Source organism: Hyperoodon ampullatus (assembly GCF_949752795.1).
Source record: "Hyperoodon ampullatus genome assembly, chromosome: 7".
Lineage (NCBI taxonomy): Eukaryota > Metazoa > Chordata > Mammalia > Artiodactyla > Ziphiidae > Hyperoodon > Hyperoodon ampullatus.
In genome coordinates, this window is record NC_136920.1 from 6,262,980 (window position 1) to 6,287,212 (window position 24,233).

The 24,233-nt window shown below is 54.4% G+C and overlaps 1 protein-coding gene across 2 annotated transcripts in view; it reads right to left on the reverse strand.

The window, feature by feature from the left end:
* Nucleotides 1–24,233, reverse strand: part of ANO1 (anoctamin 1) — a gene marked incomplete at both ends in the record, with an annotated part of 164,967 nt that overhangs the window by 60,033 nt on the left and 80,701 nt on the right. For both annotated transcript variants that reach the window (XM_079708287.1, XM_079708288.1), the window contains 5 exons: nt 1,287–1,338; nt 4,595–4,649; nt 6,178–6,329; nt 7,081–7,179; nt 21,874–22,206. In XM_079708287.1, the coding sequence (XP_079564413.1) occupies nt 1,287–1,338; nt 4,595–4,649; nt 6,178–6,329; nt 7,081–7,179; nt 21,874–22,206 (691 nt within the window). The remainder of the gene's footprint in view (nt 1–1,286; nt 1,339–4,594; nt 4,650–6,177; nt 6,330–7,080; nt 7,180–21,873; nt 22,207–24,233) is intronic.

Genomic DNA, 24,233 nt, shown 5'->3' on the forward strand with positions numbered 1-24,233 from the left:
CGGGGTGGGGATCAGCTCTAGCTGAGAAGTGCCAGACCCTGGACTCTCTGCAAACCTTCACAGTAACCACACGAGTCTCCACCAGAAGGGACCCTACAGGGACGCTAAAGGGAGACTGAGTTCTGAGATGCATCGCTGGGACTAGACCCATGCTTCTCCCCACCTCTGGTGGCCGGGGCCCCCCTGGAGGACCTTGCTCCACTGGGGACAGTTTTCCTGGCCTCCTCTCGACTCCTGAATGTGTGTCACCCGCCACGACTTAGTACACGGGCTTAGAGATTTCAGGCCCAAAGGGCGGGCCCGTGACTGACCACTGGCCACCCTGGGCAGCCTGTCTGAGCCTGGAGGTGTCATTCCCCCCACCCCCACCCCCGCATCCTTGGCCTGCCCCAGACTTCAGCTGCGAGCATCTGAGTCCTCCTCCTGTTCTTTGCTTCCTTCCCTCCCAGGAAGCCAATAGGCAGGGCGTCTCTCCCGATACATAGGCTCTTACCAGCCCTGCCCTGCGCCCTCGAACCACAGGCTCGGAGCTTCAGATGCTTCCAGAGCATGAAGGATTGTGCCGTGAGCTCTGCTCTCAGCGGGGCATAAAGCGGCTCAACAGGAAGGGGGGAAAGACTGGGAAAAGGCATCACTTTGCCCTGAAACGTTTTGCTTTAGCAAACTCAGCCTGCGGCGGTGGGCAAGGGACCTGCATGGCAGGGGGCGGGGTGGGGGGATGGTTCCCTCTGCACGCTTTAACCGAGAAGGTTTTGCACCTGTGGTTGAGGTGTTCTGTAAACCGGTACCCGAGGAGCCCAGCGGGGCCGGTTTTGTGGCAGGTTCCTTCCGCCTAAGGGCACACGTCGAGGGGCACCCCTTCCAGCAAGGCCACGGCCTGGGTGGGGCACCTTCTAGACTGTGTGCGTGTCTGGCTGCTGCATCAGGCTGCCGCCCCGGCTGGAACCCTAACTACCTCCCCCTGGACTGTGAAGGTCAAGAGAGGGTCAGGACCCCTTGGTCACCCTCCAGTTTCCAGCAGCCAGGATTTACCGCCTCTGCATTGAGAGGCTCCACAGGCCACTAGATGCCTCAAGCCAGAGAGGAGGATCCTTTGGTGCTTAAAAGGGCTGTAAAACCGCCCCTTGGTCCTGGAACGGCCCTCCTGCCTGAGACTGCTACACCAGGCTTAAATCAAAACCCTCTAAAAAACCCCAGCCCGGCCACCCGCCTCCCACGGAGAAGATGGAGAGGCAAGATTACACAGCGAGATGAGCGCTGAGCTCAAGCCCCAAGCACGCCCTTACCCATGCTGTACTTGGCTTTGGTACACGTTGTTCTCTTCAGGATTTCGTAGACCTGTTGTGGAGACAAGGGGGGACCAGGGCTACTCCATCACGGGTCACCGGGAAGGGAGGTGGTGACCGTTAACAGCGCCAGCCTCCTGCATCCCCCAAGGATGGGGTCAGGATTTGCATTCTTGGGGAGAAGGTCACCTCGAAGGGCCCACACTGTGCTTGGGCTCAGGAGTACAGGGGTCCTGTGCACTCTGGTGGTGGGTTTCCGCCCCTTTTGGCTGAGAGGTGAGTTGGAATTCAGAGGCATGAGGACTCCGCTGATAGGACCTCTCTCGGGTGTGGCCCTGAATGTTCTAGAAACCTGTGCCCCTTTTACGAACAAAACATTTCACTTTGCCGCCTCAGGAGCCCCGGCTTGGGGGTCTGCCTGCCTGGGTCTGCGTCCTTGTAGCCGTGTGGTCTTGGGCTAACTACTTCGTGCCCCGTGCCTCAGTTTCCCCATCCACAAAATGGGGTGAAAAGAATCGGCCCTGTGCCATAGACGCGTGGGTCAGAGCACTCCAACCCCCCGAGACCCCCCCGAGGTCCCACCCTCCAGTACCCACCAGGCCCTGGGCCATCTGACCCTCTCTCCTCCTCTCTGTCCGCCCAGCCCTGTCCCAGCAACCCGGCCTCCTGGCTGCCCCCCCTCACTCGCCAACCCTCTCCTGAGGCCACAGGGCCTTCACCATGGCTGTTTCTTTTGCCAGAAGCGCTTCTCCCCGAGAGCTAAATGGCTACAGAGCCACCTTAACAAACGGGTCACCGAGCAGCCACCATCCCTGTTGCTCTGCCTTCTAACTTTGCTCTCTCTCTCTTTTTTTTTGGCCGCCCCACTCGGCTTGAAGGATCTCAGTTCCTCGACCAGGGATGAACATGGGCCTTGGCGGTGAAAGTGCCCAGCCCTAACCACTGGACCGCCGGGGGGTTCCCTAACTCTGCTCTCTTGTCCCGGATTACTCCACCCCTGTCATGTGCCTGTTGCCTCCCTCACCTCCCGCCCATCTTGGGCAGACACCAGGTGCTCGGTAACTGACTGATGAATGAATGAATGAATGACCCAGTTAGCTGGCTCTCTCCCTGGCACCTCTTGAATCTAATCGGTGGCCTCATCCCAACCTTGCTGATTCTCCCATAACCCCCTCCTCCCTTCCACGTGCAGCCACAGCCCCCCTTCACAACCACCCCTGTGATCCCACATCCACCCTCCATCTGCCCTTCCACGACTGGCCACTGGCAGTGACCTTTCTAGGACCTTGTTCCACAACCATCTATGGCTCCCTAGTGCCTACAGGCTGAAAATCCAAGTCCTAAGACCAGCACCTCAGGCCCTTCCCCATTGCTCCTGCTGATCCCGATTCCTACCCGCCTGCACACTGGGAGGCCCCGATATGCTAGCAGCACAGGGAAGGAGACAGGAGGGACTGTTATATCTTTGTCTAGAAGGACGTTGGGTCTCAAGACCACAGGGTCCGACTAACCAAGGGCAAAGTTTTGAGTCACCAAAGAGTTCTCTGGAGCATTGGTGTTTACAAACAGGCCTTCAGGGTCTCTGGGAGAGAGTGCTCCCCACCCCAGAGGTAATCAGAGTCATGGATCATTCAGCTAACACTTACTGGCTCGGACAGAATTGCCTTCTGTGACTTGGGGATCATGGTCTGAGCTCAATTTTAAAGGGGACTCTCCACGCGAGGGGGCCTAGAGCTTCCATTCACATAAGACCCCAACCCCAGGCCACCACCCCGACAGCAAGAGTGAATTTACGGGGACTTCCCTGGCGGTCCAGGGGTTAGGACTCTGCACTTCCACTGCCAGGGGCCCGGGTTCGATCCCTGGTCGGGGAACTGAGATCCCGCAAGCCACATGGTGTGGCCCAAAAAATAAAATAAAATAAAATAAAAAATAAAGTAAAAAAAGTAAAAAAAAAAAAAAAAAGAGAATGAATTTACGAATCTGCACCCTGCCCTGTGCTTCCAGGAGCATCCTGGTGGCTCCAGATAATGTAAAAACTGGGGTGCACATATGTATGGAAACACAGCACCTGCCTCAGTTCCCCCAGCTGGCCATTCCAATTCTCTCCCATCGCAAAATGACAGAGAAAAAGTGAAACCGTTCAGGTTCAACTGCATCTGGTTCTCCTGAGCGGTCAGTGTCCAAGAGGGAGAAGTTACCTCTCCTGGACTACATGTCAGCCCCGAGCTACACATGCTGCTGACATTTTTGCATAAACAAATTCCTCATCGTTTATTATAAACAATGTTTATATTATATAACATTATATAACTGTTTATTATAAACAGTGTTTATATTATGAGATTTAATTGCTAATTTCATCAGAACATGGTCAATAATAAAAAGCACAGCAGTGGCTGTGTTCCCGGCGCTGCATCCAGGTTACCCATGGTGTGGGCGCACGGCTGCCCTTTGAGCAGGACGCCACCTCGTCCCGTTTGCGAGTCGCTAGGCTGGGAGGGGACACAGGGTTGATGGGACCGGGCTCTGTCTGTCCAGGCAGAGGCCTGAGCCCCCCACGCCAAGGCGGCCTACACCACTCACTGTCCTGTGCCTGGGTGCCTGCCAGTCTCAGGATGTGGCTGTGAGGGGCAGTTATCTGCTCAAGGTCAAGCGGCCGCCTCCTGCCAGCCCTGCCCCTCTCCTCGCCAGGCTGGGCTTTCTGGGCCAGGAAGAGAGAGAAGCAGCAGTTTGGCTGCGAGGTTAATACTTGTTTAGGCAGAAGTTGGGTCCTGAGCCGTGCACAGCCCAGCTTGGCTGGTGGACAACTTGGCGGCCGATGGATAAACATTAAACCAATACCTGGAGTAGGGTAGGGCGGCCTGGTCAGATTTCAAGCCACAGTTTGCTCGTCTGGCAAAGCTCTGGAAATCGACCCAAACCCTCGTCCCTTTGCCTACACCACCCCATCCCTCCTGCCAGGCCTGCCTGCTCACAAACCTCCAGAGAGACAGGGATGTACAGATTCCACTAAGGGCAAGTGGCACGGAGGCTGGAGAGGCGTGCTGGGAGCTGCAGAGATGCGGGAACATTTTGAAATAACCCAGCGGGTCTGGAGTCCCTCTGCTTCGTCCCTGGTGCTCCACCCCGGCCATCCCCTGGGCCCCTCGCAGCCCGCTGGTTTTATTATTCTAATTATTTCCGTCACAGATAGTTAGAGCCCCTTCCACCCAGAGGAGCTTGGCTGAAATGAAATTATCATCCCGTTTCCCCGGGGGGCCACCTTGCTGAGGAGCTATGGATTCCCACGAGTGAGCGATACTTACTATCGTGCTCCGGGTTTTGCTGTCGAAAAAGGAATCCTTGTCAGACAGGTCAAATCTGTTGAAATTTTGGGAACAAAAAGAGACGCAGCTCACTGGAGTCAGCGCTCCCGGTTTCCGAGGCCTTGGGGGACCACACTACCCCCATGAGCGGTGACCGTGAAGTTGACAAAGCTCTGTCTGCACGCACGCCGGGTGTGACCCGACCCTGGGCATTTGGAAGAGTCTGTTCATCCTCTCACCCCTTGGGGAGGCTGGGAGACCCCCGTGGGTGGGAAGTGACCCCAGGGCAACTGTGGTCAGACCTCCCTCGCCAAGGATCCCTTTTCCTTCCAATGACACCCTCGGGGGCAAATTTTAGTCTCTGCTGCAGCACTCCTGGGGTGATCCCGTCATCCGACACTTTACTATTTAAGACAGTCTCCCTATAATTTCCAAATTGTTTCCGTCCTGAGGTCTTGGGCCACACAGAGATTTCCTAAGGCTTCCTGAGGGCAGAGGGATGTCTCTGGAACACATTACTCGATTCCCAACACACTCAGCGTACAGCCGGGGAGGGCAACTCGGGGTTGGGGGTGGCCCAGAGCCTGGAGGTGAGCCAAGCCTGGCAAGGCAGGGGGTGCCAAGGGAGGTGGCCAGGGCCCTGGGGGTCATGGAAAGAGGGCGTCTCCCTCTAATGCGCGGGGGCCCGGGTCCTGGCGCTGGTGGGAGGAGTTGGGCCGGAGCCACTTCCTTCTCTCTTATGTCTTATCCCCAGGAGGATCGGGAACCAGCGAGTGAAGCATGTGGCCCCGGCCCTGTGACTAATGCCCTGGCCAGGGCGGAAGCCCCAGTTCTGAGCGGAGGCTCTTCATGTCTCGTGGGACCAGTGGTGTCCAGGAGCCTCCCACCCCCTAGAGCTCGTCATCCTAGCCCCACAGGATTCCCAGACTCCAAGCTTTCTATTCCCACCCCTGCCCTCGCTCCAGCTCTGCCCAGTGAGGCCCCACGGAGGCCTTGCAGCTGCCGCTGACCCAGGTGGCTACTCCCCATTGCCCCTCAGGAGCAGGGGAGGAGGGAAGGTTCCAGAATAGGTGCAGCCCCGCCAGGCAACCGCACTGGCTGCGACTCTCTGGGGCCTCAGGACTCCAGCTGGGGCTGCTATTCGGTTCTGGGCTCCCAGAGCTCGGCAGCCTTCAGGGGGTGCAGCTAACCAGACCCGACTCCTCGGGACACATCCCAAGAGGGACCGAGCAGGGCAGGGGGAGGGTACCCAGACCGCTGCTTTGGGGCTTTAATCCCAGGCCCAGGCCTTCCCTCACATGGGCTCAAGCTAGTTTTCCCAAGTGTCACCCAGCAGGACAGGACTTGCTGGCCCCTGAATTCCTCAGTTAATAATGACCTTGGAAATTATTTCCAGGGCCTCTTTTGTGCTCAAGAACCACAAGCTCTTATGCGAATATGCTTCAGGGGCTGAAATCCCCCACTTCATTGGGGGTTGGAGAACTCCCTCTGGCCTCAGAGGACCACATCCAACACAGGGTGGAATCACCACACAGCGGGGGGCCCTCGGGAAGGGGCAAGCGGGTGTGGGGGGGCCCACTTACAGGTGCTGCTTCTCCCGGGAGAAGGGATAGGAGAGCCTCTTTGTGGTCTGGGGTCTGTGCTCCGCCACCTTGGGCTGGATGGGGTCCGTGATCTTCTGCAGCACAGAGTTGATCTTTTTCAGGAGGCCACGGGTCTCATTAATGTGATACAGCTGCGGGCGAGGCAGGGCAGGGGGACGCATGTCATCTGCTGAGCCATGACTCTGGGAATCTATTCTGAGACGGGCAGGGAGCGAGCCCCCCGCCACAGAGACGGCCCGGCCTGGGAACAGGGGGCGGGGATGGGCCACGATGTCCCCTCCACGCCCGCGTTTCTAGATGAGCCTGAAAGCTCAGAGTTTCGGGAGATCCCAGCCAAAAGGGCAATTCTAGTACATGCCAGAGAACTTCCCCCAACTTCACTTTTGTTTAAAAAGAGGTAATCCAAAGGATTCTGGCGGCTTTGAGAAGCTGGGAGCTGACTCGCTCCCGAGAACAGCTTTGTCCCCCTCTGCTTTCCTCCCCAAGGACAAAAGTAAACCCCGACGCCCTGCTAAGCTCCTTGGACGCACTGGCAGACCGTTTCCCAGCCTGAAGTTGTCAGAGATTGAGAAGAAAAACCCCAGCAAGCGAGGAAATGGAATTAAAATGAGTCTGATAAATGAGCTGAAATATACTGAAAGTACGAACGGTCAGAGCGGGAAGTTTCACTGTGTTTGTATCTATGAGAAGTTCCCGGGCTCCTGTGGCATCTCTGGGGGAGCGGGTTATGCTCTCTGCCCGCAGGACACGGGAGCCCTCCTGCCCTCCCGGGGGTGGCTGAAGCTCCCTTGGGCTTTCGTAACAACTCAGACTCTCCTGATGACGTTTTCCTGCCGGGCAGCCCTGAAACGGCCCCTGTGGAGTGGGAACGTCAAAACTCACCTTCTTCGTCGGCATCTTCAGTTTCAAAAACTCAGCCTCTCTGCACAGCACGTTCCAGGGGGCGTGGATTTTTACAAATCCAACCCCGTGAATTTTCGTCTAGAAAGAGGGGAGAGGTCCTTGGTCAGCGTGGGCAGATGTTTGGGGCTGAAAACCATTTTCACCTTCGGGGGCAACTACAGTTTACTGGGCAGCTGCTTCTCCCTGTCACCTCGTGGCTCCTCTGACGATGCTTTGAGGCACTGCTAGAATCCCCTCCTTCCAGATGACAGAAGAAAGCTGCGGGGCTGAGAGGGCTCCCCCCACCCCCGGGGTCCCACGGGAATGATAAACAGCCGGGAGGGTGCCTGGAGGGAGGTCCCAGATCCCACAACACCTGGGAAGTTCTCAGAGGGGTAGCCGAGGGGCCCCAGAGCAGCCTGAGCCACAGAAGACCTTCCACAACTGAGAGCCCAGGCCCTTCGACTGAGTGGAGGTACTCGGTGTCCCCGGGGTGCCCAAGCAGAGATGAGGAGGTGATGGTGAAGATGGTCCCCTCTGGGCATCTCTGAGGGGTCAGGACCCACCTCCGTCTGGACCTGGCCACCCTCCGGGTTCCCTGGGTCAGCACTGCCTTTATCCCAATGTGAGAGGACTCGAGGCAACCCTGCATTCAAGTCCAGCCCTCCTCCCCCACTAAGCTGCTGTGAACTTGGACAAGTCATTTCTGGTCCAGCGTGTCTGAATGACAGGACTGGGCAGCTGAGGGCCCCTGAGTGCTGCCCCACCGGGAACTGCACAAGCTAAGAGCTTCGAGAACTGACTCCAACGAGCTCTATGGGAAAGGCAGGACCGCTGCCCCCCTTCACGGAGGGGAACACTGAGGCTTGAGAGATTAAGTCACCGCCTAGGTTCCTCAGAAAATTAAAACTAGAGCCACCGTGTGATCCAGCCATCCCGCCTCTGGGTAGTTATCCCAAGGAAATGACATCAGGATCTGCACCTCCATGTTCACTCCGCATGACTCACGACAGCCAAGATACAGAAACAACCTAAGCGTCCTTGGACGGATGAATAGATCAAGAAAGTGTGGTAGACATATACAGCGCAGTATTATTCACCCATAAAAAAGAATGAAACCCTGCCATTTGTGACAACATGGATGAGCCTGGAGGACATTCTGCTACGTGAAATGGGTCAGAGAGACAAGCACTGCATGGTATCAATTATATGTAGAATTTAAAAAATGCTGATTTCATTGAAACGGTGTAGAGTAGAATGGTGTTTGCCAGGGGCTGGGTGGGGGGATGGGGATGGGGAGATAGGTCAGAGGGTACCAGCTTTCAGTTATAAGATTAAGTTTTGAGGACCTAATGAACAGCAGGGTGACTCTAGTTACTAATATGGTATCGTATACTTGAAAGGTGTTGAGAGGTCAAAGTGTTCTCAGCGCGTGCGCACGCACACGCACACACACACACACACACACACACACACAGAGTTAACTGTGTGAGGTGACGTGCGAGTTAATTACCTTGATCTGGGTAACCATTCCATGGTGTCTATGTGCATCAAGTCATCACAGTGTAGACTTTAAATATACACAATTATATTTGTCAATTACTCCTCAATAAAGTTGGGGGTGGAAAGTCAGGGCCTGGCATCTTGCAGCTGGCGGGCGTGGGAACCCGGGTTCACATGCAGGCCATACACACTCTTAATCGTGGGTGAGACCACACACATCCCAACAGCTCTCTATTTTTCTGGTTTTCTCTGTTCCCCTTACCTTTCGTGTTTAAGAGATTCCCTTTATTGAGCGAATAGCATCAACGCGGCGATAACACGTTTCCCCATCTAAGACGCAGGTAACACCAGCAGACTTCCCAATCACCCCGAGATAACTGGGGTGCCCCATTGCAACAAAAAGCAAAGAAACACAACATTCCCCTCAGACAGAGCCGCCCTATGGCAGTGGGGTCCTCAGTCCACCAGCCGTCTCAAGGGGACCCCCGGGGGCTTCGAGCCCACGCTGGGCCCCCAGGTTGAGGTCCCACTTCACCTTTCCACAATTCCGGGGTCCTGGCAGAAGGGAGCCAGGCCACGGCAGGGTGGGGGTGTGGCCGGCACTCGGGACTCAGTATGGGGCTGACTCGGGTCTGCGCTGGGCTCTGAGCCCCAGGTCCCGTCACCAGCCTCAGAGTATACACAGCTCATGGGACCACTGCAGGTTTTTGGCAAAAAGCAACGGAGTCAAAGTCACTTGGGACTAATTTTTAAGAAAAAATCCTCCATGGTCCAAACACACTTGTCCAGCGCCAGCCTCGGTCCCCAGTGAGACGTGGGGTTCCTGGTCATCCACGTGGAGAGCCACAGACGGCTCTGCCTGCACCCTGCCTGGGCAAGGGGACCCTCCCGGATGCCGAGCTCCACGTGGGGCTCCTGCCTCACCTCGAGAGAAGGGCCACACCTGCTGGGAGAGCTCCGGCTCATCTCTCCATCTCTGATGCAGAGGCCCGCATGCCCCCACAACCAGAAGAGCGAGCCTCTCCCTGGGGCCTCAGTGTCACCGCACAGGCCTTGTCTATGTGGCCCCAGCAGGCAGACGAGTCCTGTCTGGAGCCTCCCAGCTCACTGGCCCTGCTGCCCATGTCGGGGCAGTGCAGATGCTCCACGTGTCCACTGAACGAACGGATGAAGTCCCCTAACAATGATGATGACAGGGGTCGGGGCGGGGAGGAGGCTGGGACCCACCGGGCGCTCACTACGTGCCAGTCTCTGCTTCGGGCATTTGTGCGTAGTAACTCATTTAACCCCACGACAGGCCCGTGAGGGTGATCCTGCCACTGTCCTCACCTTGGAGCCCAGAGATTCACACTCTGCAAGTTCACCGTGAGTGTCCAGGGCAGGCTGCAGCCAATAGCCACAGGCTGGGCAGCTTTAACAACACAAATTCATTCCCTTCCAGTTCTGGAGCCAGAAGTCTGTGATCAAGGTGTGGGCAGGGCCGCGCTCTCTCCAGAGGCTCCAGGGGAGGGGCCCTCTCGCCTTACCCAGCCGCCGGGGACCCCAGGCCTTCCTGGGCTTGTGGCCCTATCACCCCACCCTCTGTGCCCATCTGCACAAGCCTTCTCCCCCATGTGGCTCTGTGTTTCAAGTCTCCCTCTCTTTCCTCTTCCAAAGACACCTGTCATTGGATTTAGTGTCCACACGAGCCCAGGAAGATCTGGTGCAGAGATCAGTAACTTACTTACATCTGCCAAGACCCCTCTTCCAAATAAGGTCACATTTGCAGGTTCCAGGAGGACAGCTTTTGGAGCTGCCACTTGGCCCACGATACTTAAGTGCAGGGAGCTTAACAAAGTGGCTGGAAGCTTTGAAGAAGCAGGTCCAGGAGCTGGGTCCTGAGGCTGCTTCCAGGACCAGGGTGCTCGGGCACAGGGACCAGATGCGCAAGGCTCAAGGTGTGCTGGCTGGCGTGAGGCACACCTGCAGGGAGCCTGGAGCCTGACACCACGGCCCAGGGCTGGGGACTCAGTGCGCGGGCTTGGGAACGGACGCGTGGACTAGCGTGGATCAGAGAAGGCAGCCCGGGGGCTCGGGCAAGGGGAACTCAGATCTTCCTGCTGCCCTCAAGGGGCAGGTCGGGTGGGCACTGGGGGACGCCATGGATTGGGCGGCCTGGGTCCGAGTCCTGGCGGGCTGCTGTGTTGTCTCCAGCAAGTGACTCAACCTCTCTGAACCCCCTTTTGCTCATCTGCAAATCTTTGCAGTACAAGACTTGCTTCACGGCTGAGGGAGTCCCTGACGCTCCTAACACTTCCATCCAGCCCCGTGGCTGGGGCTATGGCTTCTCTCTGTGACATTGAGGCTGGTGAGACCACGCCTGCGTGGACTCCTTTGGCTAAGAAGCTTGAAGCCGCCTCCCCAGCTCCAGGAAGCCCCGGGGGCACCATGAAATGACCGAGAAGTGACCATGGACGGCCCCATGAGGCAGACCCCCTCTTTCCCGTTACAGCCCAATTTTATTTCTGTGCGCACTGCTCAGCCACATGCAAAGACCCAAAATATATTCTTCCGAGTCTGTGGCGAGTTCTCTCGATGGTGGTCAAGGACGTGTGCCCGGGCTGGCCTCCCTGGGAAAACACGCTCCGTTGTTTACGTGAGCAGTGGGGTCCCTCCCAGGGAAATATCTGGCAGGACTGGGGAAAGGGGTCGTGGGACCGGCTGGACAAGAACACATACGGGATGTTTTAAACCTTGGTGCCCAGCCTGACAGCAGCCCCCCTGCAGGAAGAAATTGTGAGATGCCGGGTCCCTGAGCCAGATGCCCCGGAGCCGTGGGTTCTGTCCTGACTCTGGTCCCTATGGTGTGGGGAGGTTGGAGGCCACAGAACTGCCGGGGCCGCGCACCATGGCGTGGGAGTAGGGAGAGCCAGGCGTCAGGGTCCCGCAATGGCCTGCCACCAGATGCTGGACAAAATAAATACATAAAATAAATGTCACGTCTTAAAGTTGCTGAAGACCTGAGAAGACCCAGAGGAGCAAACAAGACCATGCCATCCAAGGGGTTTCTACCGATGCAGACACTTGGGCTGGAGCGGGGACGGAGGTTTCTGCCCCAGGCCCACCCAAGATGGGGAGTCTAACAGAAGACCCTCCCCCATGGAGCCGGACCCCCATGAGATGACACTTTCAGGTGACCCAGAAAGGGCTCCCTCCTCCAACCCTGGGAATTACAAGGAAGGCAGTCCTGGTGCTGAGCAGGAGAGGGAGGGGATGAGGACCACCCCGAGAAGTCCTGGTCCCAAAGGCCACGGCCCCAGTGGGTCTGGGCACCTCAGCCTGTGACCTTGACTCACGGTGGTTCTGTCTATAAAGCCTTCAGATGTGACGAATGCAAGCCTTTCTGGACAAGGGCATCTTCCTCCTGGGCTTGGGGAACTCCCCCCACCACCATCATGGGCTACATAAGGGTGGTGGTCAGTGGGCAAGCGCGCCAGGCCCACCAGGATCGAAGACAGCTGGAGGAGAACCAGCAGAAGTGACCCCCTCAGCCTTGGGATTCTGAGAGGATTAGATGGATAATAAATCAACTATGCTCACCTTGTTTAAAGAAATAAACCTCAAGACAGAAAGGTTCTGCAAAGGACAGGAAACTATTAAAAAATGACACAGCCAACTTGGAAAAGAACCAAACAGAACTTGCAGAAATAAAAAGTGTCATAATGAGAAGTGAAAATTCAACAGACACGTTTGAAGGTACTTGACTTCTCCAAGGAAAGGGAGACACATGGGCGTATAGCAGGGAGTTGCCAGTAAGGAGATGCCAGTAAGGTATGCAACCCCCCACAACTCCCCTGCTCTCAGGAAGAAAAAACCAACCCTGATCTGTAGCTGCAGCATTTGCCAATTTCCACAGTGTAAATACTCCCGCCGTGGCCTATTTCAAGCTACTAAAGTGTTAACACCCGGTTGGCAGAATTCCTGATGAGCCAGAAAAAGCTGACTCCGGCACACCACGGGCCTAGAGACACAGGAGGATGTCGGAACTGCAGCCAGAGTGGCACAGATTTTAGCCCGACTACTTGGAACCCGGGCAGACCTGCCCTTGGGGAACTTTAAAGACACGACTTTAAAAAAGTGTCCAGAATTTACTTTATAGCAAGTATGCTTCCACAAAACCAAGACAGGCCCAAAGGAAGTCAGGTGGGGTGTGTAAAAGCCTCAGCACTTAAGACTCAAGAGACATCACATCTTTAGGGCCAAAGAAATGAATGCGTAATGGTGGAATTGTGGAGAAATGAGAGCTTCAGGACTAGACAATGGCCCCTAACATCCCACTGTAGGAGAGGCTCATGGCAGAGGCACTAAGCCTGGGGATGGGAGTGGGGGGCTGAAGACCACGTGGTTCAGGGCAAAGAGCGTGACACTGGGAGTCAGGACCAAGGTTCAAGTGCTGGCCCTGCCGCTGTTGGGCCCGGTGCCCTTGGTCTCCTTGCCCCGCCTCTCAGAGCCTCAGTTCTTTCCCTCTGTAAAGGGATCTGATCCCTGTGTCACATGGCAGGTTAGGGCGCCCACACCAGGTGGGATGGGGTTTGCTCCCAAACTGACAAGTCCCTGAGAATGTCTGTTGCACCTTTGTCCTTATACATGCGGATGTCAGGGTTAGACCTCAGGTTCCTCAAAGTCAAGGACCCCCACCCCAACGCCCAGCCTGCGAGGAGGGACCGCTCCTCTGTGCTCATCACCATGCTTATCCAAGCCCCAGAGATGCTTCAGAAACCACTCATGCCTGCAAAACCTCAGCTGGAAACTGCAAGAAACACGTCCCCCTGCCTGTCCCATGACCACCCCTCCGGGAGGAAGGAAGTGCCATCACCTCCATTCTACAGATGGGAAAATTGAGGTCCAGAGGGGGGAAGCCATTGCCTGAGGCTGCTCGGCCAGGAAGTGGCTGAGCAGGGTCTGGACCTGCACACGTGGCCCTCACAGGGGCCAGGCGGGGTCTGAGCCTCATTGGGAGCTCAGATATACTCACCACCTGGCGGTGCATCCCAAAGTTTGGTGTGGAAGCAGCACCCAATCTCCTGCAGTCAGTTCCTCACTTGCTTTTCAAAAGCAACATCCACAAAGATGGGAAACAGATGTCACGATGGCCCACACCAGCTTCGGGTAGGAACACGGAGAAACAACAGCCCACCAGCCCCAGGGCGAGGAGAGGAGCCCCGAAGAGCAGCATGAAAGCAAACTGATTTTACAGGGTTCGCGTGTCCGTGGCCTTAACAATTCTGCCAAAGCCGGGGTCAAGTTCAACTTCAGGGCAGTGCGGGCCTCGGTCACCCCCAGCACACAGCCGGCATTTTAGTGTGTGGCCTTCTTGGCAATGGCCAATGGACATAAATAATGTCCCAGCTTTGAGGCTGGACTTGAAAAATGCTGATGGATTTCAGTTGCAAGGAAACGTGTTGGCCACAAGCTGCTCTTGTCCGTTTACTGGGAACCCTGGACGCTGACCCCACTGCCGTTGGGGGGTAGGGTGGGAGGAGGGTCTCCTTGAGAAGGAAGGCCTGGGCCGCTTGTCTCCACGACCTTTTCCTCCCTATTTCCTATCACGTGTGTTGTCCCAGGGGGCCTTTGACAGGACACGCCTCTTGGACCCTCATGTGTGAAACCGACTTTGGGGGCCATCCTCTGGATCAGGCGCCAGACCCTAACTTGACACCCAGGGTCCCTCTCTTGCAGGGAAGCAGTGTTCACACTGGGTTCCTCTGAGCCTGCGGTTTCCCGGGGGAGGGTGGGAGCAGTGGCGAACCTATGGTTAGAGCCTGTTGGCCAGGCTCAATCTCTATCCATCCTATAATGAGGGTTATGAGCGGGTTTCTTCCAGACCCATCACTTCCCTCTCCACGGTTCTTGGCCCAGTGTACCCAGTACGGGGGTCTCTGTCTGGGGCTACCTCTGGGGCACTGAATAGTGGATCAGGGGCTTGCGTGGATGTTGGGGGCCCCTTCCCTGGGATGTTTCTGATGGCTCATGGGGAACAGGCTTGCACGGTCCTCACACCTCCAAGTATGGTCCAGGGTCGGCCGCCTCATATGCCCTGGGAGCAGGTTAGAAGCACAGTGTGAAAGCACGCAGACCTGCTGAGTCAGAGCCTGCATCTTGGCAGGACCCCACGGGGTTCCTGTGCACGTCCCGGGCCCTGCACCGAGGCAGCCAGGCCAAGGCTTTGTCCCCCCCAGACCACCTGCCCTGCTCTGCCCTCCAACCACGAGCCATGCCTCCCCCACCCACTGCTGTACCTCTAGGGGTCCTGCATGAGCCACCCCACTCCTGGGATAACACCCCTGTGCAGAGTCTCAGCTCTGTAGCACGGTGAATGGTACCCCGCGAAAGAGACGTCCACATCCTAACTCCCTGTATCTGTGAAGGGGACCTTATTGGGAAATGGGGTCTTTGCAGATGTCATCAAGTTAAGATAAGGTTATACTGGATTAGGATGGGCCTTAAGCAGAATGACTGGTGTCCTTATGAGAAGAGGAGAGACGTACAGAGGAGGAGGCCACGTGAAGACGAGGCACAGGTTGGAGGGACGCGGCCACAAGCCCAGGAACACGCGGAGCCCCCAGAAGCTGGAAGAGGCGAGAGGAATGCTCCCCTAGAGCCTTGGGAGGGAGCACGGCCCTGCTGACACCTTGACTTTGGACTTCTGGCCTCCAGAACTGGGAGGGAATCAACTTGTGTTGTTTCAAGCCCCCCCCCGCAAGTTTGTGGTCATTGGTTCCAGCAGCCCCAGGACACTCACTGTTCTGTGTCCCTAAGAACCGCCCCCCACTGTGCCCTCAGCCAGGCCGGTCTTCCACTGGTCATCACGGGATGTCTTCACAACAATAAGCCTCCTGACTCGGGAGAAAGGCTCGCACGGCACACAGGGGCCCCATCCGTGTGGGCTCGTGGCCCACGCTGCCCAGGAGCGGCTCAGTCACACACACCCGCTGGCCCCTGGGGGAGCAAATGCAGGTCACACACCTCTGCACTGCTGGTGACCTCCATGTGCTGCCTAGTCACAGCCGGGCCAGCAGAGAGTTGAGGAGAGGTTCCCAGATGCTCAGGAGGCTTTATTTAACTGCCCCCCATTTCTCTCGCTCTCACTTCCCTTTTGCCCTCCACGTCCACCCCTCCACCCCCATCCAGCCTTTAAAGCAGGCTCTCAATATTGGCTCCCCGGGGATATTGACAATGTCTGGGGACATTTTTGGTTGCATTTAGGGATGCTGCAAAATACTGAATGCCAGCAGTGCCGAGGCTGAGAAATCCCGCTTTAAAGCAACGATTCTTCATCTTTTGGGCGTCATTGTTTGAGTATCTGATGGATTCCACGTATTTTTTTCTCCCCAGGAAAGTGCACATAAGTCCCTAAATTTTGCTTCAAAGTGGGTAAGATTGTGCGATTGGGCTCTCTCTCTGAGGCTATCTTGTTCCCCAAACTGCAAACTCTTTCACTCCTTGTAATCAGAGCACACCCCGGGAATGAGTCATGAGCCGGGCATCTCTCTGCTAATCTCACTGGCAGGGGACCGTATACACCCACAGACTGCACGCACCCGGCCGGCTGGCCCCTGAATAGATTCTGGTCTCAGGTGAGCAGGTGAAAGCAACAGGCTGCAGTGAACGAAGGTCCTTTCAACAGCCTCGGGGCCTAGTTCACCTCAGAGGGAAGCTCGGGATTGCAGGGGCCCATGGGAAACTCGGTTAGGATCTGAAAGACTACAGCAGGAAGATGGTTCACACTCAACTCCAGCTGCTTTGAAACCTTGAACTGTCTAGTTTATGCCACAGTAATATTTTCATTTAAAAAAGACCCAATCTGCATGAAGAACCTAGGGGCAAGACAGGAATAAAGACACAGACCTACTAGAGAATGGACTTGAGGATATGGGGACGGGGAAGGGTAAGCTGTGACAAAGTGAGAGTGGCATGGACATATATACACTACCAAACATAAAACAGATAGCTAGTGGGAAGCAGCCGCATAGCACAGGGAGATCAGCTGGGTGCTTTGTGACCACCTAGAGGGGTGGGATAGGGAGGGTGGGAGGGAGGGAGGTGCAAGAGGGAAGAGATATGGGAACATAGGTATATGTATAACTGATTCACTTTGTTATAAAGCAGAAACCTACACACCATTGTAAAGCAATTATACTCCAATAAAGATGTTAAAAAAAAAAAAAAAGAAAGACACAATCTGAAAAACTGAAACTATTTCCTCGAAGATCAGGAACAAGACAAGTTTGCTCAATCTCACCACTATTATTCAACATAGTTTTGGAAGTTTTAGCCACAGCAATCAGAAAAGAAAAAGAAATAAAAGGAATCCAAATCAGAAAGAAGAAGTAAAACTGTCACTATTTGCAGATGACATGATACTACACATAGAGAATCCTAAAGGTGCTACCAGAAAACTACTAGAGCTAATCAATGAATTTGGTAGAGTAGTAGGATACAACATTAATGCACAGAAATCTCTTGCATTCCTATACACTAATGATGAAAAATCTGAAAGAGAAATTAAGGAAACACTCCCATTTACCACTGCAACAAAAAGAATAAAATACCTAGGAATAAACCTACCTAAGGAGACAAAAGACCTGTATGCAGAAAACTATAAGAAACTGATGAAAGAAATTAAAGATGATACAAACAGATGGAGAGATATACTATGTTCTTGGATTCGAAGAATCAACATTGTGAAAATGACTCTACTACCCAAAGCAATCTACAGATTCAATGCAATCCCAATCAAACTACCAATGGCATTTTTCACAGAACTAGAACAAAAAATTGCACAATTTGTATGGAAACACAAAAGACCCTGAATAGCCAAAGCAATTTTGAGAAAGAAAAACGTAGCTGGAGGAATCAGGCTCCTGGACTTCAGACTATACTACAAAGCTACAGTAATCAGGACAGTATGGTACTGGCACAAAAACAGAAATATAGATCAATGGAATAGGACAGAAAGCCCAGAGATAAACCCACACACATATGGTCACCTTACCTTTGATAAAGGAGGCAAGAGTATACAATGGAGAAAAGACAGCTTCTTCAATAAGTGGTGCTGGGAAAACTGCACAGCTACGGGTAAAAGAATGAAATTAGAACACTTCCTAACACTGTACACAAAAATAAACTCAAAATGGACTAAAGACCTAAATGTAAGGCCAGACACTATGAAACTCTTAGAGGAAAACAGGCAGAACACTCTGACATAAATCACAACAAGATCCTTTTTGACCCACTTCCTAGAGAAATGGAAATAAAACCAAAAATAAACAAATGGGACCTAATGAAACTTAAAAGCTTTTGCACAGTAAAGGAAACCATAAAAAAGACAAAAAGACAGCCCTCAGAATGGGAGAAAATATTTGCAAACAAAGCAACTGACAAAGGATTAACCTTCAAAATATACAAGCAGCTCATGCAGCTCAATATCAAAAAAACAAACAAACAATCCAATCCAAAAATGGGCAGAAGACCTAAATAGACATTTCTCCAAAGAAGATATACAGTTCACCAACAAACATATGAAAGGATGCTCAACATCACTAATCATTAGAGAAATGCAAATCAAAACTACTTCACACCAGTCAGAATGGCCATCATCAAAAAATTTACAAACAATAAATGCTGGAGAGGGTGTGGAGAAAAGGGAAACCTCTTGCATTGTTCGTGGGAATGTAAATTGATACAGCCACTATGGAGAACAATATGGAGGTTCCTTAAAAAACTAAAAATAGAACTACCATATGACCCAGCAATCCCACTACTGGCATATACCCCAAGAAAACCATAATTCAAAAAGAGTCACGTACCACAATGTTCATTACAGCACTATTTACAATAACCAGGACATGGAAGCGACCCAAGTGCCCATTGACAGTTGAATGGATAAGAAAGATATGGCACATATATACAATGGAATGTTACTCAGCCATAAAAAGAAACAAAATTGAGTTATTTGTAGTGAGGTGGATGGACCTAGAGTCTGTCATACAGAGTGAAGTAAGTCAGAAAGAGAAAAACAAATACCATATGCTAACACATATATATGGAATCTGAAAAAAAAAAAAAAAAAAGGTTCTAATGAACCTAAGGGCAGGACAGGAATAAAGACACAGATGTAGAGAATGGACTTGAGGACACAGGGAGGGGGAAGGGTAAGCTGGGACAAAATGAGAGAGTAACATTGACATATATACACTACCAAATGTAAAATGGATAGTTAGTGGGAAGCAGCTGCATAGCACAGGGAGATCAGCTTGGTGCTTTGTGACCACCTAGAGGGGTGGGATGGGGAGGGTGGGAGGTAGACGCAAGAGGGAGGAGATATAGGGATGTATGTATATGTATAGCTGATTCACTTTGTTATACAGCAGAAACTAACACAACACTGTAAAGCAATTATACTCCAATAAAGATGTTAAAAAAAAAAAAGACCCAGTCAACTGCTGGAAAAGCTTCTTAAGCTCTAGAGCTAAATTATCAATGAAATTGTGGGTCACTGTGATCTTGTGATTTGTAATAAGAAATAAATGCTCAGTCTTTGTTCCCCGGTCCTGGCACAGAGTTCCTAAAACTCTAGGAATTTCCTAAGTGGGGAGAGCAATAACGGTGTCTCTTGTTAGGTGACTTTTTGGAAAGAACCTCCTTTCCAAAGGATGGGGGCTGGTTGCCAGGGGAACCAACCACGTAGTTAGAGGGTTGGAACTTCTGGTCCCTCCCCGGATGTCTGGGCAGGTGAGAAGGGATGCAGGATGAATCAACCGCCAGTGGCCAGTGATCTAATCAATCGTGCCTGTGTAATGACTCCTCTATAAAGACTCAAAAGGACAGGGTCTGGAGAGCTTCTGGGTTGGTGAACACGTGGCCATTTGGGGAGAATGGTGCTCAGAAAGCATGGGAGCTCCACGACCTTCCCTCACACCTTGCCCTGTGCATCTCTTCCATCTGGCTGTTCCTGAGTTATTTCCTTTTATAATAAACCAGTGATCTAGTAAGTAACATGCTTCTCTGAGTTCTGTGTGTTGCTCTAGCAAATTAATAGAGCCCAAAGTCCTTAGAACCTCTGAACTGTAGCCAGTGGGTCAGAGCACAGGTGACAACTTGGGCTTGCAAATGACGGCTGGTCGGGGGTGGGTGGCCTTGTAGAGCCCTTAACCTTGGGGTCTGATGCTACCTCCAGATGGGTAGTGTCCAAACTGAGTTAAGTTGTAGGACATCCAGCTGGTGTTGGAGAAGTGCTGAGTGGCATGCGGAAAACAACCCATACGTGTTGGAATTGGGTGCAGAATCCTCATCACTTATTGGGACAATTCAGTCTTTTTTGGGGGCCACAATCAATGTCTTTACATTTGCTATTTATTTCAAAGTCATGGAGTTTTTAAAAAGATATGTGTGGTGTAGTATTTAATTGGACTTGGAAAGGTTCTTTCTTCTCTCCTTCATGAGCACGGCCATTCCATTTCCATATGAGCAAAAATATATGATTGAATATTCACATCAGCCAATGAGAATTCCCTGACTGCCAGACTCTGAGTTAAGTACTCTGTGACAATCCAGTGATGTAAACACGATTGTTATCTGTTTGACAGATGGGGAAGCTTAATAAGTCTTGCAAAGGACAGGTAGAGGGTCTGGGATCTGGCCCGGAGAGGGAGAGTGAATTACCAGATCCAGGGGACAGGGATGTCCTTTCAAACATGAGATTTCAGAGCTGTAGTCAGGCAAGTGAGAGAGAGTAAATCTCTCGGTGACTGAGCCCAAGATCACAGCTCCCAGGAGAGGCCTCTGCCACCAGCCTCCCTCCAGCCTCCCCTGCCTCCAACGGAGGCCATTTGTTCCTCCAGTTATAAAGGACACTCTGAAGTCAAGCCTGTATAGTAGCAGTACTGTTTTGACAAAAGGCCATGGGGCTGGCCCGGCGGGACTGGGAAAAGTCAGCGTGAATGACTGTTCTCTCTCCCGAGCGGCCTCAGCTCAGGTCTAAGACAAAGTGAGACAGAAACCTCCAAAGGACCAGCACAGGCCTGTCTGCAGCTGCAGCCCTCAAAGTAAGGGAGACAGGCTCTCTGCCACCCGGTCAGGATCCAACCTTTGCTTCCTGATCATCAAAGCGTTTTAAGGCCCCTCGCGCCCTCGCAACTCCAGGGGGAACCAACCCTACAGCCAGAACTCACCAACACCTGCCGGCAGCCAAAGCCTCACCCAGAGGGGTGGTGCCCGTTGAGAGCAAGATGCCTCTACCACCAACCAGGTCAAGTTAGAATGAGGCCCGCTGAGCATATTTGGTTGCTTTCAGGGGAAGTCACATCATCTTGTGAAACAGCGTTCACACCGGCTCCGCTATTGTAGCTTTCTATTCTAGGTACCCCAAAAGCCTCCTTATCACGAGACCCAAAGCATTCACTATTTAAGGACGCGGTGGTTCTCACTGAGGAAAATAGCAAAACTAATACCAACTTCTATTTTAAACATTCACGACGGACTCAGGGGTCCCTAAGTCAACCTGCTGGCTACTTTTTCTGCTCCTAATATGTTGTAGAGACTTTGGCTGATTCTTGGTTAATCTACACAGTGACAGTTCCTGCGGGCTAGAGGTCTGACCCCCACTGTTCATAGAAGAAATACTCCCTGGCCCACCGTGCACAGAGAGGTTAAGGAGTTGTCCGGGGAGCATCAGCAAACCCGCTGAGAAGTTGAGGGGGCCGCCCCGCTGTCCCCAGGCCACCAAGGTCAACTCTCCGTGCAGTGCCATGACTTCTGCCACTGGGGCAGCCAGCTGGCCGGGCGGCCGACCTTTTGCTCTCCCCAGAAAACTTCCCTTAGAAAGACTCTCAGGCTTTGCCAAGGAGAGAAGCTCTGGAAACCAGTGTTATGGTCACAGATTTCAGTGCGCTGGGGGCCCCGGGGATCAGCCAGGCCAATCTCCCCCTTTGACAGATTGAGAAACCGAGGCCCGAGAAGCCAAGGTCAAGCGCCAGGGAGACTCCTAGGAGACCTTCGTCCTCCACCCGTGAAACGGTTATCTGCCCATCTTCCCAGGGGAGGAACTGACCAGAGCAGGAAATGCCTTAACCCCGGAGGTCATTACCGAGAAGGCCAGCCCCTCCCCGGGGCAGATGTGGGAAGGGCGTTGGTTCGCGCTCCCCACAATCGACCAGAAGGGCGTTGGCCTCGGCCCTTTTCTAAGAACAGGTGACGGTAGAAGGACCTTCCCGCCCGCCCGGCCGCCCGCCCGGAGAAGGGGATAGTTACGTCCTCGTCCCGCTCCAGCTCCAGGCCCGCCTCCATCAGGTTGCCCTCGTATTCATCCCGGCGGAAGCGCTTGTCATCCTCGTGGTAGTCCAGCGGGGGCTCGGGCTCGCCCGCACCCACGGGGCCTGCCTTCCCGGGCAGGGGCTGGTCCTGCCGGGCACTGCGGGAGGCCAGGCTGGCGTCGCTGTGCTGGACCCGCCTGGCCAGGGTCCTGCTGCCCGAGGCCCTCTTGTGATGGTACACCAGGACGTGGTCCACCTTGCGCTTGCCATCCCTGAAGTACAGGCCATACTTGCACTCAGCGTCGGGGTCCACGGACAAGGAATTCAGCAGCTGCGGGGGGAGAAGACGAAAGTCACTCTCCGTCAAGGGCTCAGGGACGGGCCTTCGGAGGGGAGCGCGTTTCCAAGACAACTGGCCACCCGCTTGCCCTCCCCAACACTTTCCACTCGTGCCCTCTGATCACTAGGGGCCCGCACGGCTGAGAACACTGCAGAAGGCCCTGCCTTCAAGGAGCTGACATTCAAGAGACGTCGCTGCTCCCGGCACTTGAAGATGCCAGGCTGGATGCTCACACGCGAAGGCCTCCCGCCTCTCCCTAGTGAGCTCAGGTTGCCTGGGAGGGACCAGGCGGCTGGAATGGGATGTGAAATCTGCACGGCCAACCCCCCGGGGGGTGCTCTTCGCACAGGCCCACAGGGTCCCAGGCAGAGCAGAGCTGAGCTCAGGTTCTGCACATCGCGGCCTCTGATGGCCAGCAGGCGTGGCAATGTCGTGTCAAGGTGGCTGCGGGACCGTACCCGGCTCTGCCACTGATTAGCTGTGTGGTCGGGGGCCAGGCAACCACTGTGTTAGTCTGACTCTCCCAAGTCAACTCCCAGGCCGCAGTTTGCCTGGGGCGTGGTCTCAGGGGCCAGAGCGAGGTGGGGGAGGGAGGGCGGGGGCCGGTAGTGGCGAGATTCAGGGTGGGTCGCTGCACATACAGTCCTGCCTCGGTGTCCTTATCTGCCTGAAGGACTCCAGGGGGCCAAGGAGGCGAGGCGGGAGCCCGCCTGGGGTGGAGGATTCAAAGTCCAGGTGCCACGGTGCGTGGCTTCTGCTAAAGCCATACCCGCATCTCTAGCATCCCCGTGGGATTCGGCTGGTTATTGAGGGTATTAGGTTCTGCTGCAAGCTGGTCTTCAGGAATAAGAGAAAATAAATAAAATCATGCTGGGAAGAGGCCATACGAGCAACTCTGCACCATTCAGAGTCTTCGGAGCTGCACCAGGGCTAAGGAGCCAGGCCCACACCCAGGCGGGCAGCTGATGCTGGGAGAGCTGGGGGCCTGGGTGGGAGGAGGGAGGCCCAGCCCCACCCCCCCGGCCCAGGACAGAGACCATGGACCACCCCAGCGTCTTTGGTGGGTCATGTTGCAGGAGAGGTGGGAAAGAGTTGTTTATCACAATTTGTCAGGGGAAACTGAGGCCCGGTGGGGTGAGGGGCGCCCGAGGTGACAGCGCAGGTGGGCTGAGCCCAGCCTGGAATCCTGTCTGCACACCCAGGGCGCCCCTCCTCAACAGTGACAGGGACTTGGGGTGACACTATTTCTCAGCATGGGGCACATCCTTTCATGGAGTCCCCGCGTGAGGGCCACTATAATTAGGGCTACTTGACCCGGAGGAAGTTGGGGCTCATGCGGGCGAAGCGATCCGGCCCTTGCTCCCCGGCGGACCCCCAGTGGCCTGCTCCACTGGACACTGTTAGGATGGGTGTAGCCGCTCAGCTGAGCTGCACTTCCACCCTCACTGCTCCTGGAACCACAGGTCAGGTGAGGGTGGAGTGGAGCTTTGGGCAGTGAGAGGCCTCAGGTAAGTCCAGGCTTGGTCCCTCTCCAGCTACGAGTCCTGGGGGAATACTCTACCCTCTCTGGGCCTCGGTTTCCGCCTCTGTAAAGTGGGTGGATAATAGAAGCCGCCCCCACTGGCAGCCAGGAGGACTGAGTAAAAGAACGTCTAGGCTGGGTGGACTCTCCCTCTAACTCCTGGGACAGGCATCCCGGGCCCATCTCGCCTCCCTGCCCTCCATCCCGGTGTGAAGGCAGGTGCTCCTTCTCCTGGATTATATCAGGAAGGGCAGGGAAATGCAGCGTCACGGGGAGCTGGCCGCTAAAGGTGGTTCCTCTCCTCGCAGGGGAGTGGGCAGAAAAGCCAGACCCGAAGGCTGCCTGGGGGGAATGTGGAAGATGCTGGCTAGCGCTGGGGAATAACGCTGCTGCTGACGGGCAGGGCAAGAGCATGGGAGGTGGTCAGAGCCAGGTGGACACGTGGGCTCTGGGCGGGCAGGGCACACCGCCTGCCGTCAGCATCCTGGGCACTCCA